The sequence below is a fragment of the Ammospiza nelsoni genome, chromosome 1 (assembly GCF_027579445.1).
Source record: "Ammospiza nelsoni isolate bAmmNel1 chromosome 1, bAmmNel1.pri, whole genome shotgun sequence".
Classification (NCBI taxonomy): domain Eukaryota; kingdom Metazoa; phylum Chordata; class Aves; order Passeriformes; family Passerellidae; genus Ammospiza; species Ammospiza nelsoni.
Genome location: NC_080633.1, coordinates 126,835,666 through 126,855,557, shown reverse-complemented (window position 1 = coordinate 126,855,557; position 19,892 = coordinate 126,835,666). Strand labels below are relative to the sequence as shown.

General features: G+C 35.7%; 1 protein-coding gene across 5 annotated transcripts in view; it reads right to left on the bottom strand.

Moving 5' to 3' along the window:
* Nucleotides 1-19,892, bottom strand: part of RALYL (RALY RNA binding protein like) — a 368,472-nt gene that overhangs the window by 28,780 nt on the left and 319,800 nt on the right. For 3 of the 5 annotated variants that reach the window (XM_059482752.1, XM_059482742.1, XM_059482771.1), the window contains 3 exons: nt 8,888-8,935; nt 5,079-5,242; nt 4,346-4,426 (listed from right to left, as the gene is read on the bottom strand). In XM_059482752.1, coding sequence (XP_059338735.1) covers nt 4,346-4,426; nt 5,079-5,242; nt 8,888-8,935 — 293 coding nt within the window. The remainder of the gene's footprint in view (nt 1-4,345; nt 4,427-5,078; nt 5,243-8,887; nt 8,936-19,892) is intronic. The other 2 variants (XM_059482762.1, XM_059482781.1) reach the window with 1 other exon arrangement.

Genomic DNA, 19,892 nt, shown 5'->3' with positions numbered 1-19,892 from the left:
TGAGTCTGTGATAGCACTTGGCAAGAATGTCAGGCTTTTAAAGAAGTGTTATGACAAAGATAAAATGTAAAGATTATAAATTCTGTGCTCTAGGTGTCCTGCTTTGACTATAAAAATTCTCCTTTAAAACATCATGTTGTTTTTTTTTAAATTTATCTCAGGCAAGAAACAAAGCCATTGGTAAACAAGACACATGACATGCATGTATCCAAAATATCTGTCCCTCTGTTTTTGAGCAATAGAGTAGGAAATTAAGGTAACTTACTCTTCAAGAAATTTTTCCAAATTAACAGATAAAATAAAGGACAGCAGATAAAAGAAATGCACATATTGAAAGAGAGAAAAATTATTAATGAAATTAGTAATGGCTAAATATCTTCAACAACTCCAATGCAAAAATGTGAATAGGTGAAATTTGCTGATGACGTGAAATTGAAAGATATCACTTATTCAGAGTAAACTGGAATGGAAGAAGAGGTCAGGTGATTTAAAGGAATGTTATGTTAGAAAAAAAAGATGAGATTTCAATGAAAAAAACCCCCTAAACTTAACAATAGAAGTCCTACTCTTAGCACTAAGGTTCATCAGCAGAAGAAGACAATGACAGAATTATCCTTGGGTTGATAACAGAATACCATTATCTGCAACCATGCAAAGGAAAATTCAGTGCGAGGGTGTGTCAAATTATACATCGCAAGGATATAGAAGTGTATTTTCTCTGTATGAGGACCTGGTGAGTACAGGTTGAACCACTGAATTCTAGCAGGTACATGTGGAGAGCAGGTGCATGTGAAGATGACCATAAAAAATGGAAAGCCTTTAGTGTGACAAGCATTTTTCTTGTTTGCTGAAGACAAAAGAAGGTAAAAAGAAGTAACAACTTTATGCTAAGTCAGTATTGGAACAAAAATAAAAAGAGAATATGAAAAAATGAGAAACAAACTAACCTGGAAATTACAAGAAACAGAAAAAACCCAAACCCTAACTATTTTTAAGATGTATCTTAAAGGCTTAGATGATGATGCTACTTGCAAGAGAAAAGAATTTGATTCAATGACCCTTTCTAGCCCTTCTAGAATCTTTCATTGAAGCATCTAACACCAAAGGAGACAGTCACATACAGTGCATTATAAGAGGAATAAAATTAAGGTCAATTGCATTTTTAAAAATGAAAGTACTACTGTTGAATTATAGCTTTTTGTGAAACATACTTTTTGCTGTAACTGCAAATTGATTCATCCACAAAGCATGATTTAGATTTCTTTGGGAAGAAATGTCATATATTTTTAACTAAGCCCTTCATGTTTAATAAAAAATATTTTATCATATTTTATTGCTGTAGATATCACTGAAAAATGGATCAGCTGAGGAAGCTAAATATAAACTCTATGAGTCAAAATTAATTCATTTAAAGACATAATTCAATACATATTTTAATGTCTGAAGTGCTTACTCTTTAATTTCAAGCACATGGAGTATAAAAGATTTGATTAATATTTTCCTCCTGATTTCAGATGTGTAAAATGACAGTGCACACTTTGAGCCCTTCAATTTCTACATTGTACTAAAAAGTGAGCTCTTCCTAGTTCTAAATAGCAATCTAAATGTACTGCTTCATACCATTAACATGAAGAACTACTGTGTGTGATTTACCCACCAATATATTTAATTTTGTGAGTTACTTCTGGTGATTTGCAAATGCTGATTTATGTTCTTCTAGTCTTTGGAGTTAAAAAGAAAACAAAATATTGATAACTGTTTCTTGAAAAATTATGGATTTAGGAAAGAAATAAAATCTTCCTAATGTATTTTATGTTTTAGAAGCAGATTTATAACACATATTGTCACTTTTGGGTCAAACAGGGGTTTACTGTTTGGTGGATATATTTTTGCAGATATGCTCATCAATGAGCAAGGCATTTTTGATACTGTGGTTTTTGTAATATCTTCACAACAATAAACTTCTTCCTTTGGATTTCTGTTTTTCTGAAATAAGTTCTTTTGATTCTGGTGATTTTACCAGAATGTGAAATCTGGTGTTCTGACCTTTAATATGATATGTATGGGTTTATTTTCTGGGTCTGAGTGTGAAGAGTTATATCTATGAGATTTCTACTTACATCTGAAAGGTCTTTTAAGGGAAGTGATCTCATGAGAGTTTTGCTATATGGGGGTGAAATCTTCAAGGCATAGTCAATAGTATTTTAACATTGTTAATTCTAAACGTGCAATTAAGGTGTTTTATGGTCTTAAATTTCATTAAATGCAAAATAGCTTCCTTCCCATGAACTAGGTTTCTCCTTATTGGAGAATTTGTTGAATGTTTCTCCTTATTTACCTAGCAATAAATTAACATTAGAATTGACAGTGCATTATTTCAAGGGGTTCAGATTAGCGGTGTAGAGTAAGGAGCTACAAAATATCAAATTGCTTTCTCCCACAATTCAATATAACCAACTTTTCCAAGAAAATGGCAAAGGAAGTTGCAAAACATACCTTCTCTACTTTCCAAATTGAAGTTCTAAGAGAATGGCTCCACTACTTCTCTGATAAAGGTCGTACAATAAGCTGATTACATTCCTGTCCAAGTCAACAAAATCATGTTTCTACGTTTATGATGGGTTGACTGGAATTGACAAAAAGCAAAGTAGTTTTATGGAATATTAGGCATGAAAACCTGTATACTGGGTGTCTGACTCCCTTTAAAGATGTGCTGCGTGCAGAAAGAATTTTGTGGAATTTATTTTATCACAATAAAAATTCTGCATTTTTTTCCAATTGTCATTTTAATGAATTGAGGACAGAAACCTAACACAGGTCAAAAAGCCTAAGTGATGCATCTTACAGCTCTCTCTTCAGTTAAAGAGCTTGATCCAAGGATGATCTTGTCACTTGGAGCTCTAAGACTGACACTTAAAATTCAGATCACACCTGAATACATTGAAGGATACCTCCACTGGGGAATAACACTGTCTGTTTGGATCTGGACACTCATGATTGCACTTCCATTAAATAATTTATAGTTTCTGCAATATTTGCCATATTTTGTGGGCAGGGTTTTGGAAATCTTATAAGAAGTGCCTGTGGATACTTGGACTAGGGTTGAATCCTTTAATCTGTGCTGTGCATTATTTGAGTCCTATTACACAGTATTACAAAGCATTTTTTGAAATGCAGAAGCAAATTTTGCAGTAGATCTGAGGAATATATATCTGGATATTAATGTAATATTCTCTGCCTCATTCACTGCTATAGAAATTCAGATTTCTGACTGAGAGCTTTTCTTGACATCTGTTGGGATACAAACACTAAGATCCTCAGCTCTCTAGAAGTATTTTATAGCTATCCTTGTTCTGAACAATGAAAAAAATATATAAAAAACTTATCTGAAAATAAATTCCCTTTTATGGCAAGTGCAGCAAAAAAATTTGTTATTAATGCATACTTTGGGACAATTAGTGATTTGAATGCACTGATACTACTAGGTATTCATGTAGATAAGACAACAGAAACTGATGAACAAATGAGATCTAACTAAAGCTTTAATTCACTTTGTGAAAACCCAAAGATCCAAGGACTGAAAAGGACTAACAAAGTTACCTAAAGTGAAGATATTGACCTGCAATCTTTCTTTTATAATAATAGAAGAAAACATAATTGATCACCTAAAATACTGAGAAAAGGGTTACTTCAAGGTAAGTATGAAAATGTCTAGACTCATGTTCATCTTCCAGAGAACAAAGGAAATATTACTACTGCCAGACATTCTCTTAGGGTTTGAGTCAGCTTTATAATATGACACCTAAATTTATGTATCTTCCAGTGTATTAGGCATCAAAGATCTTCTTAGTGGTAATGGACATCCAGCCCATTCATTCCCTGGAGACTTGGAAGTGATTTAACTGTACATGCAACGTGGCCTCTCTGTCAGATCATCCTTTCCAAGGAATGTCTTGAGCTGCTTGTTCCTGAGTGCACAACATTTTCTTTAGCTATGTTTACCACATGTCCATTTTTTCAGTCACGTGCATTTACATGTTTACTGCATGTTTTCCTTCAAGGTCCCTGATATCATCGGGTCATGCAGTAGGATCAAGGATGGATCCTAATGGGCTCACGAGGTCCATCTCCTTTGTTTGATACTAGCATGTAAGACTTGACTATCTTATTTAAAGAGTATATGACTGGGTCCTCTTGATGCCATAATTAACTCCTCTGGCAGTAAGATGTACTGTTGATGGGTTCACCTATTTCATGGTAAAACAGCATGATGTCTTGCTGGCCACTCTAGTACTGCAAAAGACTTACTGAAGTTCCTTCAGTCCTTCTAATATCTGACCCCTACCTGATCTTTCTCTTCCTCTTCCAGTGACGCTTCCAAGGAGAGTATCACTCCACAAAAGGGGCAGGGGAAGACGGGTGGGTGCTGAAAGATGCACGAAGAGGAAGATGAAGTTCCCAGGACATACTAGGGAGTGGGGAGCTTGGTGAGCTTGGAGGAGGGAATGCCTATTGTTCATCAACTCTTCTAGGGCCAACTCACTAAAGAAGGATTAAATAAAACCAAGTTGCCAATCCTGTTTTGAATTTCATTTAAAACAAAGACGCTTTGCCTCTTTCTACACTCAAAGGAGTCCGATAAAAAAGAATACACATAACCCAACCTCCCCTGCCCCCCTGCCCCAGTCCATCCCTACCAGCTTACATACAACCCTGAGGTCTCACAGAAATCAATGTGCCTCTGTTGGTCTATAACAAGATTATTATTTTTTTTGTTACCAGCAGTTCACAAGATCTCATGGTGAATGAGTCAGGTTGAGAGGAGATTTTAAAAAGCCTTTTTCTGAAGCTGAGGGAGCAGGTCAAATGTTAAAAGAATTTATTTTAAAAATATCACCAGTGTGCTCTTTGACTTGCAGGAGAGGCTGGAATCTTTGGTAATCAAACCAGTTTTTCAAGCTAGAGATTTAGGCTAGGAAATTACTGCAATAGGGCTATCTATATAGTGGAAGCTGTCTGTTTGCAGAAATTGCTAGAATCATTGTTTCAATAATATTCAACTGATATGAGCAACTCACATTTGGATCCTGAGGAAGAAGCCCCACTTGAAGTGGACCGTGATGCTCCCTTCATGGAGAAAACCCCTTTGCCTCTACGAGTTGTTGTCACAGCCACCCGAGGACGTTTGAGTGGAATCACTGCACGGGGCGGAGGGGGGACACGGCCATGGTAATCAAACAACCTAGAAAAGATTAAGTCAGCTGGACTCCATAAAACCCTCTGTGATTTCATGTCATGGGAGCTCTGTCAACGAAATTTGCATGTTATCTGAGAAAATTACCCTTTGAAACTGTAATCACTTTATATCAAGTCAAATTAGATTTCAAGGACTTATGCACATTAAGTGCCTTATTCAGATTTCAGTCACACACTGGTGCACAGCCCAGCTCAGATTTTTTGTGTGTCATTCAAATGAAGGATGTATTATGGGACTCTGCAATTTGCCGTATGGAAAATCCATAACTTGCTTTCCACAGGTCCACGTAATTTCATTGTTCACAGCCAACAGCAATATATTTTGTTGTGACATTTCAGCTCCTTCATTACATGCATGGCTTAAATTCTAGTTTTCTATCTGCTATTCTTAAAGATGTAAAAGTAAAGAACAAAAGAGAACTTTCCTGAAGACAACCATCACCCTAAAGAAATATCTTGCAGTTTCTGAAATAACAAGAATCTTTGCATATGTTCTCTTTATTGCAGAATGAATTGGTGTGGAAATGCTAAAATACCCAAGCATGCTTAATAAATAATAATAAAAAAAAATTGTTCAAACCAAAACCACTGTAGCAAGTAGATATTCAGACTTTTTACCAAAGATACTCTATAACAAAAATGAACTTTTGTTCCCAAACTGAATAGCCTAATCTGTTGCGGTGTACAGTTATTAATAGCAGGTAACTAACCAGTGTAGAGGGAAATAAAGGCAGTAAAAAGGTAATCAAAGCTACAGATATTCTTAGAACATAAAATATATGGGTTCTGCATATGATAGGTCAAGAGAAGAAGGTTCAAAAGACAGAGATTTCCAGTTCACAGTCTGAAGCAACAGCTTCATAAAATATTCTCAAATTTATTTGCAGCTAGTAAGTATGGAAATTTATAACCACATTTTTAATTTTCAAAGTTGTGAGTACTGTCACCTGGCTGGGCAGATAGATACACATTTGAAAACAGACACACAAGAAACAGTAATTCACTCACCACAGCATCTAACAGTATGATGAATAGAACAGAGTTAAATTTAAATCTTCTAACCCATTTTCTGGTAAGTACATACACAGTACTTAAATCAGACCACACTTCTGTTTGTACTGTAATCCTACAGACAGTGTAACCATTTCCCTCCTTTTTCACAACTGCCTACAAAATGTGACACAGAGATCCTGTTACACTCAATGACTGAAATCCATGGTCTCACATATTCCCACAAATGAGCAGCTTTTAGCCATTGTTAGCATAACTAAAGAATTCTGTGTGAAGATGGACACTAAAACATCTTTTTCTATTTTTAACACAAATATTAGTGCTTATTGCCAGTCATAATTTATCATATTAAATGATCTGCAGGTTGGTCATAAACTCCTTTTTGAAATTACTGGGAAAAAATGCTTCTGAAGTGCTATAAGCTGTCATGAAAAATTTCATTATATGATTATTGTCCAAAGGTGATAGATTTTTAGCTTTCAATAGTTTGTGTTTAGATAATATAGTGAAAGGTGAAACTATGCTTCCTTTTCTCAAAATATATAAAAGAACATTTATCTAAATGACTGTTATCAAACTATTCCTACTTTTGTTTATGAAATCATGCAAAACTTTTGGTCTTGGTATTTTGTTTTGTCAGGTTCTGTATATTCCAATAACATGCTTTCTTTTAAAAAACAATGCTTCCATTTATGGATTTGAACCACCATGTCTGTTTTTCTTGTGCTTGTAATACAAGAAATGATAAAGAGAAATTCTCAGTCCCAAAGCAATTCTTTGCCCCAATAATCACTGGTGTGCATACAACTATGCCTTTTCTTTCAGTCATCCTTCTAAATGTACAGTTCTGATCTTGCCAATCTGCCTTCATATAGATTTTATTTTAAAGAACTATCCATTTCTGACACCCTTTTTTGATGCCATCACTGCTTTAGTCAAGGTAAGAAAGCCTTTCTCCCTTCAAGGAGTCTGGAAAGCTAATAACATAAATTAGTTGAAATATTAGGAAACAAGATCTATGGTTTGTGATAGAAATTCAGAAAGTTCAGAAGTTCAAAAATTCAAAGAATCATGACTATATTTCTTAATTTTTATTTCCTATAAGTAGTTAGTACATGAAATTCTCCATGGGATTTTCTTTTTCATGACTACTATATTGAGATTTTCATCTTTCCCTTCCATCATCTGGTATCTAAAAGAGACTGTTCACCTAATACAATTTTTGTTTTCAGAACATCAGCATGTCCAGCCTAATGAGGCCAACCTCATATGCAGGTTTTCTACCATAGAAGTTCTGCTGTCTTAATTCTGAGACACTTCTAAATTAAAAAATTATACTATTGAATAGATCTATGGATATGTTTCACTGTCAATGGTTTTCCATAACAATGCAATTATCAAGAGAGAAACCAAGAAACAACCCTTAACATCCAATAAGTTTTGTAATTTTTTTTTGGTGAAAATTAACCATTACAGTTTATCATTTATGCTACATATAAAATACAGAATTGAGGAAAAAACTAGACATATACCTTTAATATTTGTGTGGCATAGATGAGAAACACTATTCTCTTTAAAAACATACAATTCCACAGATAAAATTCAGAGCTTGGAAAAAATAAACAAAAGCCTATGGAAACTAACTTTTTACAGGACATGTGCTATTCCTACTGCAAAGGCTGGACAGAGCAGGATTAAACTGCTTTGATGGCTTTTACTTCATATGTTCACATGCTATGCTATATCTCAATATTTCTAGCTTTGTCCAAAGGGGCATGGTAATTTATATGCCAAACTAAAACTAGTAGCTCAAATTGAACTCACATCAGGAGGAAAACAAACATGAAAATATTGTTTCTACATTTTTCCTACTGTGTTCCTAAGCAGAAAGGTATATAACACACATACCTAACTTCTGGGGGTAACTGTTCCCCTGCTACTGTCCATTGCTTTACACAGGAGAAATATCAGATCAGAACAGGTTGGTGGAGCAAAGCTTTGTTCCTCTCTGGCCCACTTGTCCTGTGACAAACCAAGCTGCTGTAATGCAAAAACACAGCACTGCTGGCTAACAAGTTGGCTATCTGTAATCATATTTGCTGCTCCTGTGTTGTGGGGATTCTGCTACATCTGAATAAATACATTTTCACAGTGCTGAGCTAGGCTGTGTGTAACTACTCAAGACAAAATCTCCACCTGCTCAGGCATCCAAATTCTTTTTGTCCTACAGGAACACACTGTTCAGCTTGCGCTTTTGCTTCTTTCAATGTTCTTCTGGACAAAGCCAGGAACGTCATACTGAAGAATTTCACAGCCACCATACGTCCTAGTGAAAGTAAGCCTGGGAGAGCTCTACTAAACTACCATTAAACTGTTCAGCACAGCAAATACCCCAATAGCTCTTAGAGAAGGATGAAACCTAAGGACCTGCATAGTAAGCATACATTTGGTGGTGGTGATCTTCTCTGCAAGATATAAAAATTGTCTTCTTATACACAATAGAAATAATGCAATGAATAATCAATAAAATCAGAATTAGCCTGTTTAACCAAACAATGGGATTATATCATCAACAACATGAGTAATTATGTAGGATGTACAAAAATGCAGGCACACATACCTATTGTAGAAATCATCTCTGTAGTAGTCATAATCAAAGACATAACCACTGTGGAAAAACACAGAAAAACAAGAAAGAACTGTTTTATAGGAAAATACACACTGGTTAAAACTTCTGTGGTAATATTGGCTTACTCTCAAATATATATCCCTTCTTCAAAGTCCTTCCACTTCTTTTGTACTGGGTACAATGTACATTATGTTTGTCAATGCTGCTGTCAGCTATCACTGTATATTTGGAAATGTGAAGTCTGGGGCACAGAGAACTGTGTAAACAGTTGACAGCACACACAGATAGGATTTAACACAGTGAGACAGCTCTGTAATTAGTGGATCATTACAGTGTAATTCTCTGTGAGAGTGATCAAATGATGTTAGCATTCCAAAACTGATGCCCTCTTCTTTTCTGGTCTAACATAGCATGATCAGTGGAGTAGGAAGACAGTTAAATACATGAAAGAGTGGGAAATGAGTGATAAGGGGAGCTAAGAGAGTTACTTTGATTTAGAGAAACATGGAAAGGATTGGACTTCTTGCTAATTCTTGAGTCTACCAAATTGTTTTCATCAAAAAGAGAAGTAAAAAAAATTATTAAAAAAATAAATGCTAGATAAGTGTTACAGGGATGCATTTCCTGTCAGGTTCAGGAAGGAATAAGCATATCAATCTGAGAAAAGACAGGCACCACCAAGGGAAATGAACAAATGAGAAATTACTCAGGTTCATGAGAAAACTACTTTTGAGCTGTTAATAGCTAAGTCAATCCCAGATTCCTGGTTTTCCATTGCATTAGCAACTTTCTACTTTTGCGGTGAAGAAATAACAAAGAAATCTTATCTATCTCATACACCCAAAAAGAAAACAAAACCAAAACCAAACCAAAACAACAACAACAACAACAAACCAACAAAAAAAAAAACCCAAAAAACCCAAAAAAAGAAAAAAACCCCCCCAAAAAAATAATTCCCCAAACCCAAACCAACAAACCAATGAGCCAGTAAAGGCTCAGCATGGAAAAGTCACAAGGATTTATTTATACTCTGCCTAGTAACATGCTCTTTTACTGTTTTGAGAAGGACAATTATGAATAGTAAAGGTAAGAAACATGAAGAAAGTATCATAAAAGAAGGAGAAGCTTTAAGTGAGAAAGGAAAAAGCTTGAAAAGACAGAGGTAATAAGGACAAAACACAGAAGAAAACTTCCCCTGAAAGGGGCACAATAGAATGAAAAATGACAGTGTGATTTAGGTTGGAAAGGACCTTAAAGATCAAATACATATTAAAGAAGCTTTTCTTTGCAGGGAATGGACTTATGGATAATTTCTTGCTCTTGAACATTGAGCAAAATGGGGTTTGTAGTGAATACTTTGAAGAATATGTAAAAAAATTCTACCAGAGCAGGTCAGGGCACAATTTCTATCTCTGCCATACCTCTTTCACATGCAAATGCCCAATTGCAAAAAATAGAATAAATTGTACTGTCTGCCTGCACAATATTGCAGTAGAAGATCATGAGAGCTGCAGGCAACTGTGGTCCTTTTTTTAATTTGAGAAAAGAAATTCTAAGATATATATCATGTGAAACACTGAATTGAACAAGCCTGAGAGACTAGAACCCAGCAGCAGGTAAGCTGTGTGTGGCAGAGGATGTAAATAATAGTAGACTGTGTATAGTGATCATGTGTCTGTCTTAAGATGCATCAGTGCATCTTAATGTAAAACTAGCAATTTTTTTCTGAATGATATGATAGCTCCTATTTTGTCTTTCACTTCAGTCTGCAACTAAGAAGTAGCAAGTATCAAAGCTATTATTTTATTTAAAGTTATTCACAGCTTTCTAGTGGTTTCATTTAGCTGAATGATTAATAGCTTCAGTTAGCCCCTAGTTAATATTCAACGTGTGTTTTTAAATAGAAGATAACAGACAATTTGAGGAAAAAATATTAAATTTAAAAGCCCTGTCACATGAAACCTTTTGCCTGGAGTTGACATTTATTTAATTTGCATAAAGAATAGACAAATTCGCTTTTTCAATGCTGAAGACCATGAAGCTGGTGGAGAATAATTCGCTGGTGCCAGTTAGTGTAAGGCTGAAGGATGACTATATTTTTCTGTAGTAACTCAGCTCTGGCTTACAGAATAGAATAAGGACTACTGGCCCCTTAATGGGTATGAAAATTTTATGTTGAGTGATGATGTTTCATCTGTGATAATATGTTGAATTGAAGAGATTATAATGTGAAAGCAACCAGTATATCTCTCTACCTACAGCTATAATTGTTCCTTCTGCATGTCAAGGTACAGACATAAGACTTGGTCAGTGCTGCAGTACAACACCAAGCAGAAAATAGCACAGATAATCACTGGCATTGAGATAAAGGTGACTACAAGGCTCTTAACCTCTTGAGAGTTATTCCTTAGCAACACAACAGCCAGTGTAATGGAGGCCACAGGTAATCACTCATACAGTGTTGAATACCAGATACTCAGCAGGTCAGAAGCAGAGAAAGGTTTAAACAAGCCTGTGAACTGTTGGAGTCAGCATTTTCCTAATGGCACTGTAAACAGGCAGATTACTTACCCACAAACATGTGCCATCTTGACAATATTAACGATAGAACTGCCTGCCTGATGCTGATATTAATGCAGCAGACAGTAAAAGACTCTGCTTTACATGTGTCTCACAATGAGGCAAAGAAAAATCAATAAAATGTGCTTCTACTAAGCAAAAGTCTTGGTTGCTTTTCCTATTGTAGTATCACCAAGACAATCTTGTACAAGCTGTCTTTTTTGGTTTCACTTAGCACTCTGCATATCTTTAAAACTGTGCATGCCTGAAGAATAAATGTCTTTCCCATCACCATATTTTCAGAGCTATGGTGTTGTGTGTATTCAAAGTTCCTGTGCACATCAGCAGTTGCACATGTGCCAAGAGGGCAAATAGAGTATTGTGCTTCTGCTTTTTTGAAATAAATGTATGGATGTTATCATGTCTTTATATACCTGATGTTGAAATCATATGACTACAAAAGTACAATCTTTTTCCATTCTCTATGCTATGCCCTCATAAGATGCTTATAAACTAATGATCACATCCTGTTTTAACTTAGGTAGCTCCAAACATCAGTGGTATAGCTGACTTCTGTGGGGTTGTTCTAACTTTAGGAGAGTTAATGCAGAACAGAGCAGAAATACCTTTTGCTATTTTCTGGTCAACAAGACTTTTGTCTTCCATTATCAGCCTTAGCTAATATCACTTTTTCTTTCCACAGGTACAAAGACACATTTAAAGAATAAATGTTGGCAAAATAGGCATAATGTATCTTAATTTAATTGACAGTGTGATTGCCATTTATGCTGTCAGTTTCTTCTCTGTTATGAGGCCTGAATAAAAATATTAAATATAAAACTAACATTTGTTCCATCAAACTCTTTTTGGGAAGCACATATCAACCTAATGTTTGAAACTAGTATTCCAGTCATTTGTGAAATAATTTCTCATGTCATGGAAAAAGTGTGTTAGAAATTTCTGTTGTTGAGAGCAAAAAAGAATCAGTCTATACTGATATGATGTTAAAGAAGAAGTTCGTGAGGGTAACTAGATGATTTAGAGAAGAAGGATTTAGAGATAGAAAATTTCCCCATTAGAAAATCAACCAGATGTAAGTTGCTTCCATAAGCTATTGAAAAAAAATGGTGGAGATTTCAGGGCACTTTTCAGTGGATGGTTACCTACACACTCAGACATAAATCAAATTGGTGGGTTGAATCCCACCTTTACTTGAAAGAAAATTCTATTTTAGGTAAGGATGAGAATGCTGATAGAAGTGGAGGGACTCTGCTGTTTTGCAGTTCAGGCTGTATATTCTGCAGAGAAAGAGAACATTCTCCAGAACCTGTTTTTTTGCTGACAGACTTACTGTCAGAAGTCAAATTATCTCAGTGATTCTTTCAACTAGAAAAAAAGAGGTAAAATAGCCACAGAGAAGCATTTTACATTCATTTCCATAATGAAGTTATGAGAGCAAATAGGTATAGCTAAAAAGAACAGCTTAACATCAAAAATCACCAATCACTTGTCCCAAAATAACAAACGATTGAACATAATGTACTGTTTGTATATTTCAATTAATGATTAAATTGCATAGTAATTTTGTACCATAAGTTAATAAAAGGGTTTTTAAAATTTTTTTCCCCTAATTCTGCACATTTATTCAATTAGTAAGAGCAAGATTTACTTTTTCCTGAGTGGGGAAAACATAAGGAGTTAAGTTTCAAAAAGTGCAGCATGGAATCTAATACTTTAAGTGGAATTTTTTTTTCTTCAAAACTGAAAATTTTTTTCCAGTTCTAATCTGAAGAGGTGCATTTTGTCTAAGGAGCACATGTATACATAAAAATGCTGACATATAGTACACCATTTTCCATTAAAATATCTTTCTGCAAGCACTAGCCAGAATTTATTTGCAATATGATTAGGCTGTATTTTTTCTGTCTCTAGATATGTTCCTTCTCTACTCTCATCCTCTCTTCCAATAACTCTTATCCCAGTGAAATGTGTTTTGGGAAAACTGTTGAACTTATTGTGCAACCTGAATTTTAGACAAAGCTTGGGCAAATATTCAAAGTTGCATATACACATTCAGGTAAATAAGGCATTTTTCTGTTCAGGATTAGGCAAAGCTTGTGAAGCAGAAAAGGACAAAGACATTGAGATCAATATTCAGACTCTGGGGATCAGCTGGTTTCAGAGCTGTTTATGAAAGAAAGACAGAATAGTGATACAGGCAAAACTAACCCCCAACAATTTTCTGTACAGCTAAGTATTAGAATTCCTCCAAACCAAAACTACTTACTCCGTCTGCAGGCACAGCCTATGCTTAACAATGTTATCCTGATGCTCTTTAGAAACAAAACAGTTGTTTTCCAATGTAAAGATACTTGTATAAATCTACTTAATATCTCCCCAACTTTCTCCTGTTGCAAAGCTATTTTTCTGTCATCTAAACTATTGTCCAATTATTTATGTTTCCTGTGGGAACATTTCATAGTAAGGCAAAGAAGAAGATTTCTAGTGCCCCAACCATTTTCCAAGGTGTCCTTTATTTGCATAGTCTGAGTGGGGAGTTCGCAATGTCCCTATGATATTTTTTCTTCCTTAGTACAAGAGAGATGGGTCCAGCCTCTCAAAAATCTGTTTTAAATTCAGTGCGTTCAAATTACTACTGTCAAACCATACACATGTGATTGATTATCCAATTTGCTAATAATATTGTGTACATTGAAGGAGTGTCACTTGACTTGGTTTGACAACTGTAGCAGACTCTTGTTGACAGGTGTAGGATTAAGTGATGGGTTCAGTGTTTCCACAGCCTTTCACTGAACAGCAGTTTAAATTAAAATCATAGTGGTAACACTGTTGAAAGACTAACTCTTTAAGATTACAAAACCAGAAATCTGAAACTTTATGTACTTTTCAGAGAAGCTGTCTTAGAAGCGCTGAATGAAACACAAAAGCACAGTGCAGAAAAAATTAATCAATTGGAATGCAACAATGTCAGAGTTCATGTAAAAGAAAAGAAAATCTTGAAAATTGCATCACGTGCTTTCCATTTCCATTTTCAAAATGTCAAAAGGCTTAAGTTAAATTTGTGTTCTCATTTAAACTAAGTTTACTGCTTAAATTAATAGGTAATTTTGTTATTTTGGATTGAACAACTCAAGATTTAAAGCAGAAAAATGGACACGTGAAGGAAACAGAACTTTCAGGGTCGTGAGCACTGCTTGTGATGTCAAGCCATAGTGACTGTTTTTCCCAGACGATGCTTTGCAAGTGCAGCTACAATACAAATGAGGATACCAGATTCTGTCAATCTGCAAAAGCATTCTTTTACTCCTGACCCACTGAGTAATAATTTCCATGGCAAGTCACCTGATAAGGAGATTATTCTACAACCAAGCACAGAACTGGATTCAATTCCAGTCTGGTCAGAGATGAGTGGAAAGGACAGTTGTGCATCACACAATCAGCTGTGTATCCTCTAGACCAGGGCTAGGTTGACTACTGTTGCACTCAGGTAGAAAAATTGTAAAATAAAGGCCTCATAAAATCAGGCCTGCTCTGTTAGATCGATGGCTGGCTTGTCATTTCTTCCAAGCGCAGCTAGCACTTTGCAAGCTCCCATGTGAAAACAATCCTGGTATCAATAGTTTGTTCACTTGTGCTCGTACCTTTCATAGCATGGAAGACTGCAATCTGGATACTCTCCTGCTTTATTCTGCCTGGCATTTTTCTTTGTGGTTACCTCCAAATTCTAAGGGCAACTAAGAAAATGGGGTATTAATATTTTTCTCTCTCCTTCATTGATGATTTTTGATGAGCACATTGAATGTAGAGTTTAATCAGGTTACATTTTTGGCTTCAGGTTTCACCTGATTTTCCCATGTCTAAGCTCTTTTAAAATACAAAAGTCACATTTTTTAAATCACATGTTGTAGACTCTGTCAAATATTTTGGTAGCAGAATTGATTGTTAACTGATGTTCCACTCTCGCTGCTGTATCTTAAGAAGAAAAAAAGAAAAGAGCCAACTCACAGTAAATTTGGGGAATTCAGTATATTTTATGTGATTTCCCTTCATCTTCTCGCTTGCACTTGCTGAATTCTACAGTACTTCTCCTGAAGACTCCTTCATTTTGCTGTTTCAAGCTACCAGGAGCAGTTGCACAGTTTGAAATTTTGACAACTTGCTTGCAGCAGATGGGTAAATTTCATTGGCTGATTGTTATTGTCCATTGAGAACATAATACTAATTCTTGAGCAACCTGGTCTAGTGGAAGGTGCCCCTGTCTGTGGCAGGGGAGACTGGAACTAGATAATCTTTAAGGTCCCTACCAAGACATCACCATTCTGTGATCCTATGATTTGCATGATCCTAAATTAGGCTCGTGGAACTTTATGCTTCCTTTATTGCCATTTTCTGTAACATTTTTCTCTGGATTATGTGGTCACAGTCCCTGACTGTGCGACAAGCGGAGATGAGGGCTCCACTTGCACTTTTATGCACCATGTCTAGCAAACATTTAAAGGTTTGTTTTCAAGTGGCTTACCACTGTGGGAAATGCACATTAGACTTTAAAAATACAAGCACACCTTAGACTAAATTTCACTTTATACAGTCACTTGAATAAAGCTACCAAAACAATTTAGTTCTGAGAATTGCTTCCAGCATCTCTTTCCCAAATGCAAGATTCTGTGAAGGAATGAACACTGTTCTCTGAATCGTCCTTCCTACCCTCTTACCTTCTTGCTGAACTGCCTTTGCATGATTTTTGCCTCCTCCCAGCAAAACCATATTACCACTACTCATCCTTATACAATTACATGGGTGGAATTTTACTTTTCTGTGCATGGTCTACACAGCAAGACAGTTTTAGTTTTATAACCTATAAAGAGTCATCCAGAACACAAAATACCCCTAGCTACTGACAACTAGATAAGGTCAGCATGAAACTAAATCATACTTGATTCCAGATTTAAAGTATAACCATGATTAATTTGTGTATGTGTATACAAGAGAAAAGATTCATTTTTCAAGAAGACAAAGCCTTATTCAATACCTCTCAGAGTCCTCCATCTCTGCTAAAGAAATGGGAACACTTTGGAACAAAACTTCTTTATAAGCCACAATAATGAGCTCCAGTTTTGTTTTAATAACTTCCCTGTCTCAGAAGATGTAGCTTCCAGTTCCATATCTATTTGTACACCAAGAAATTTTAGATCTGCAGAATGAATTAGATTGAGAAACGCTTCAATTTTCCTCTTTTGTTTATTGATCCTAATTTCTGTGAAGGTGTTAGCTGTGGCAGCAGCTATCTGGTTACAGAGAGCAGCACACAACCTTCCCAGGCATTTTCCTGGGGAAGGCTGTAAGAAGATGAGAGAAAAGAATGAGAAACAATTCTTATCTCCACTTGCTGGAGCACCTTTCTCGTGAAGACAGGAATGAGAGTTGGGGGCTGCTACACCCGGAGAAGAAAAGACTCTGGGGAAACCTCACAGCAGTCTTCTAGTACCTAAAGGTTCCTACAAGAAGGATAAGAGAGGGACTTTTGACAAAGGCATGTCACTATATGATAGGACAAGAGGGAATGGCTTTAAAGTGAAAGAGGGCAGATTGAAATTAGATATTAGGAAGAAATTTGCTGTGAGGATGGTGAGACAATGGAATTGGTTGCCCAGAGGAGTTGTGGATGCTTCACCTCTGCAAGTGTTAAAGGCCAGATTGGATTAGGCTTTGGGCAACCTGGTCTCGTGGGTGGCACTATTTATAAATAGATTATATTTAAGGTCCTTTCTAACCCAAACCTTTCTGTCAACCTGCAAAAATTTATAATTGTTGGGACTTACAACTGCTTTCTGATATCTATCTTGTGGTTATCAAAATCTTTGATAAAAGTAGCTGGTTACAGGATGGCAGCTGATTCAACTTTCCATCCTTCTTTAGAATAAAGGCTACAGGACTCAAGTGTAGCAGGATCAGGATGTTTGGGGTTTTTTTGATTTTTTTGGTGGTTTTTTTTTTTTTTTTTTTTTTTTGAATACAAGATTAGAGACAACTGAAAAGAAAAAGCAACCCTCTATATTTGCTGGAAATCAGTTTATACCTTTCAAATTAAACAAATGCTTTAGCATTAACAACAGTCACTACCATAACTATGTCAACTGTCAGTGGCTGGTTGTGTATGACAGATTCACTCTGATATTTCTACTTCATTTTAAGACTTATTCTCCAACTTTTAATTGTGCTCTAACGTGTCATGAAGGATTTAATTTTATTGAGCAAAACTGGTCCAGTTTTGATTTCAGAACTAAGTTTGAAAACTTTAAAAATTAAATTTGAACAACAGTAATTAAACTCTTAGCAATAAAACTCTTATCCTACTATTGATAAGGCAGAATATTACCTAATTCTTTTTTTTTTTTTAATGCTACATCAGCATTGAAGATGTTATGACCTGTAAAATTTGTGCATACACATAGAGCATTTGTGGCTGATGTAGACGAAGTTGACCTTTGGCTTAAGGAATGGTGAGAATTATAAGGTCTGGCCTGAACCTGAGATAAAAAAATCTGTGAACTCAAAGGATAGCTACATAGTGCTTTTGAGCTATAGTTCATAATTAAAACTAAGAAAAAATTTCCCCCAAAGAGACTGAAACTGAACCAGCCAAAATCAAGACCTTTGAAATCAACACCAGTTTGGGCCAAACAGAGACTATGGAATATGATCATAAATACCCCTGATACAGTCATGCTTCTTTTCAAATTATAGTCTGTAAATCATTATTCCATGGTATTGGAAAGTCATTTGTAAACAAGGTCAAATCTCAGAACAAGATAAACTAGTAGAAAATGATCTATGATCCAATTTATTTTACTAGTTGAAAGCTTGCCTGATACCAGGACATATCATAATTTTATTTCAATTAGGGTTATACCACAATACACAAGTGCACAGCTGAATGACCCAGTAAAACAAGATGTGAGTAGTTGTTCCTTGGTATCACACAAAAAGCTATTAACAGAGCAACACTAAAGACAAGTACTCTTAGCCTGAAGCTCTTTGTCTTTTTAAAAATCTGTAACAAACATGAGAGACACCTGAAAGTTCCAATTTGCTCTGCATAAGCAATGTTTCTCTCTGATATGCCTCTTTCTGCACTGCCTCCTCTCTTTCTCCTGACTTTACTGTTTAGAAAGCCAATGAATGCACAGACTGGTGTAGAGCAATAACTTCTGAAGCAAGTCCACTGGCTGATTGCTATGATCACAGTTGGTTGAACTCCAAAGTAGAAATCTCTTTATCAAGGAGCTGCAGTTATATTACAACAGAAGGGTGGGAAGCCGGCTGTCAAGTAAAAGTTCACACAGCAGCACTGGCTGTCTTTTTAGCATTTACTCGTTTAAGCTAATCTTTCTCTTGTAGCTCAAGTGCAAGTAAGATGTTAGGTTAGATGGATCAAATTTCAGTTTCTGGTGAAAAAGATCAAACTGATTTCAAGCATGGAATCAGAGGGATCAACCATCACATCCCCTCCAAATATTTGTTTAAGGCCTAGTGTGCTAAGAACTTAATATTAAGAAGAGTTTAAATTGTTATTATTGTACCAAAGTAGTTAGGGAAACACAGGCAGAAGAGCAAGGGGTAGACACAGGCTGATTTGTACAGCATAATAGAGAATTTGAAACTCAAAATATAAAACTTCAAAATTATATCTTTCAATATCTATCAAGAGGAAGAAATTTAGATAAAAACTTCTTTGTAATCATTGGAAATTTGTGAAAATAAATAAAGACTCTCATGTGCACCATCCATAAGAAGCATGAAAAACTGTTTCAATTTTCAGATGTGTTTTGAGTTGGGATTTAGGTCTCATGATATTTCTGCATGTGACTGCCTCAGTAAACTTATTCATACTGAATACTTGCAGAAGCCTGTATAGATTGCTGTGGCAAGATGCTATGTTAATACCTCAGAAACAGGAAATAGGAATGCTGCTATCATAGACCTTTCAAACACTATTTTTTATAAATTGTAGGTCAGTCACTGCTGTTTGGGAAAAAAAAAAAAGGAAATTAGACGTAAATTGTTTTGCCCCACAGTGCGGGCACATGCCCAGCAAATATTGTCCTTCTTCCTGCCTCCATCTTCCATTGAAAGGCAATATCTCACTTTTTGTTTCTTTGAGTTGAACTTTTCCCTTGACTTTCCTCTCTATTATGTTCCCAGATTTCAGTCCTACACTCCCTGAATATTTCAGGCTCCTGAATTTCCTTCAGAGACATTCTCTTGTGAATAATTTTCCCTCCTCTAGAAAACCTCCTGGCTATCTTGTACATAGGTGAGAGTACAAACAATGAGTGTTCATCATTAAACCAACACATAAATTATATGGAAATGTATTGCTTTTCTAGAATTGGTAGGGAAAGGGAAATCTTGGAAG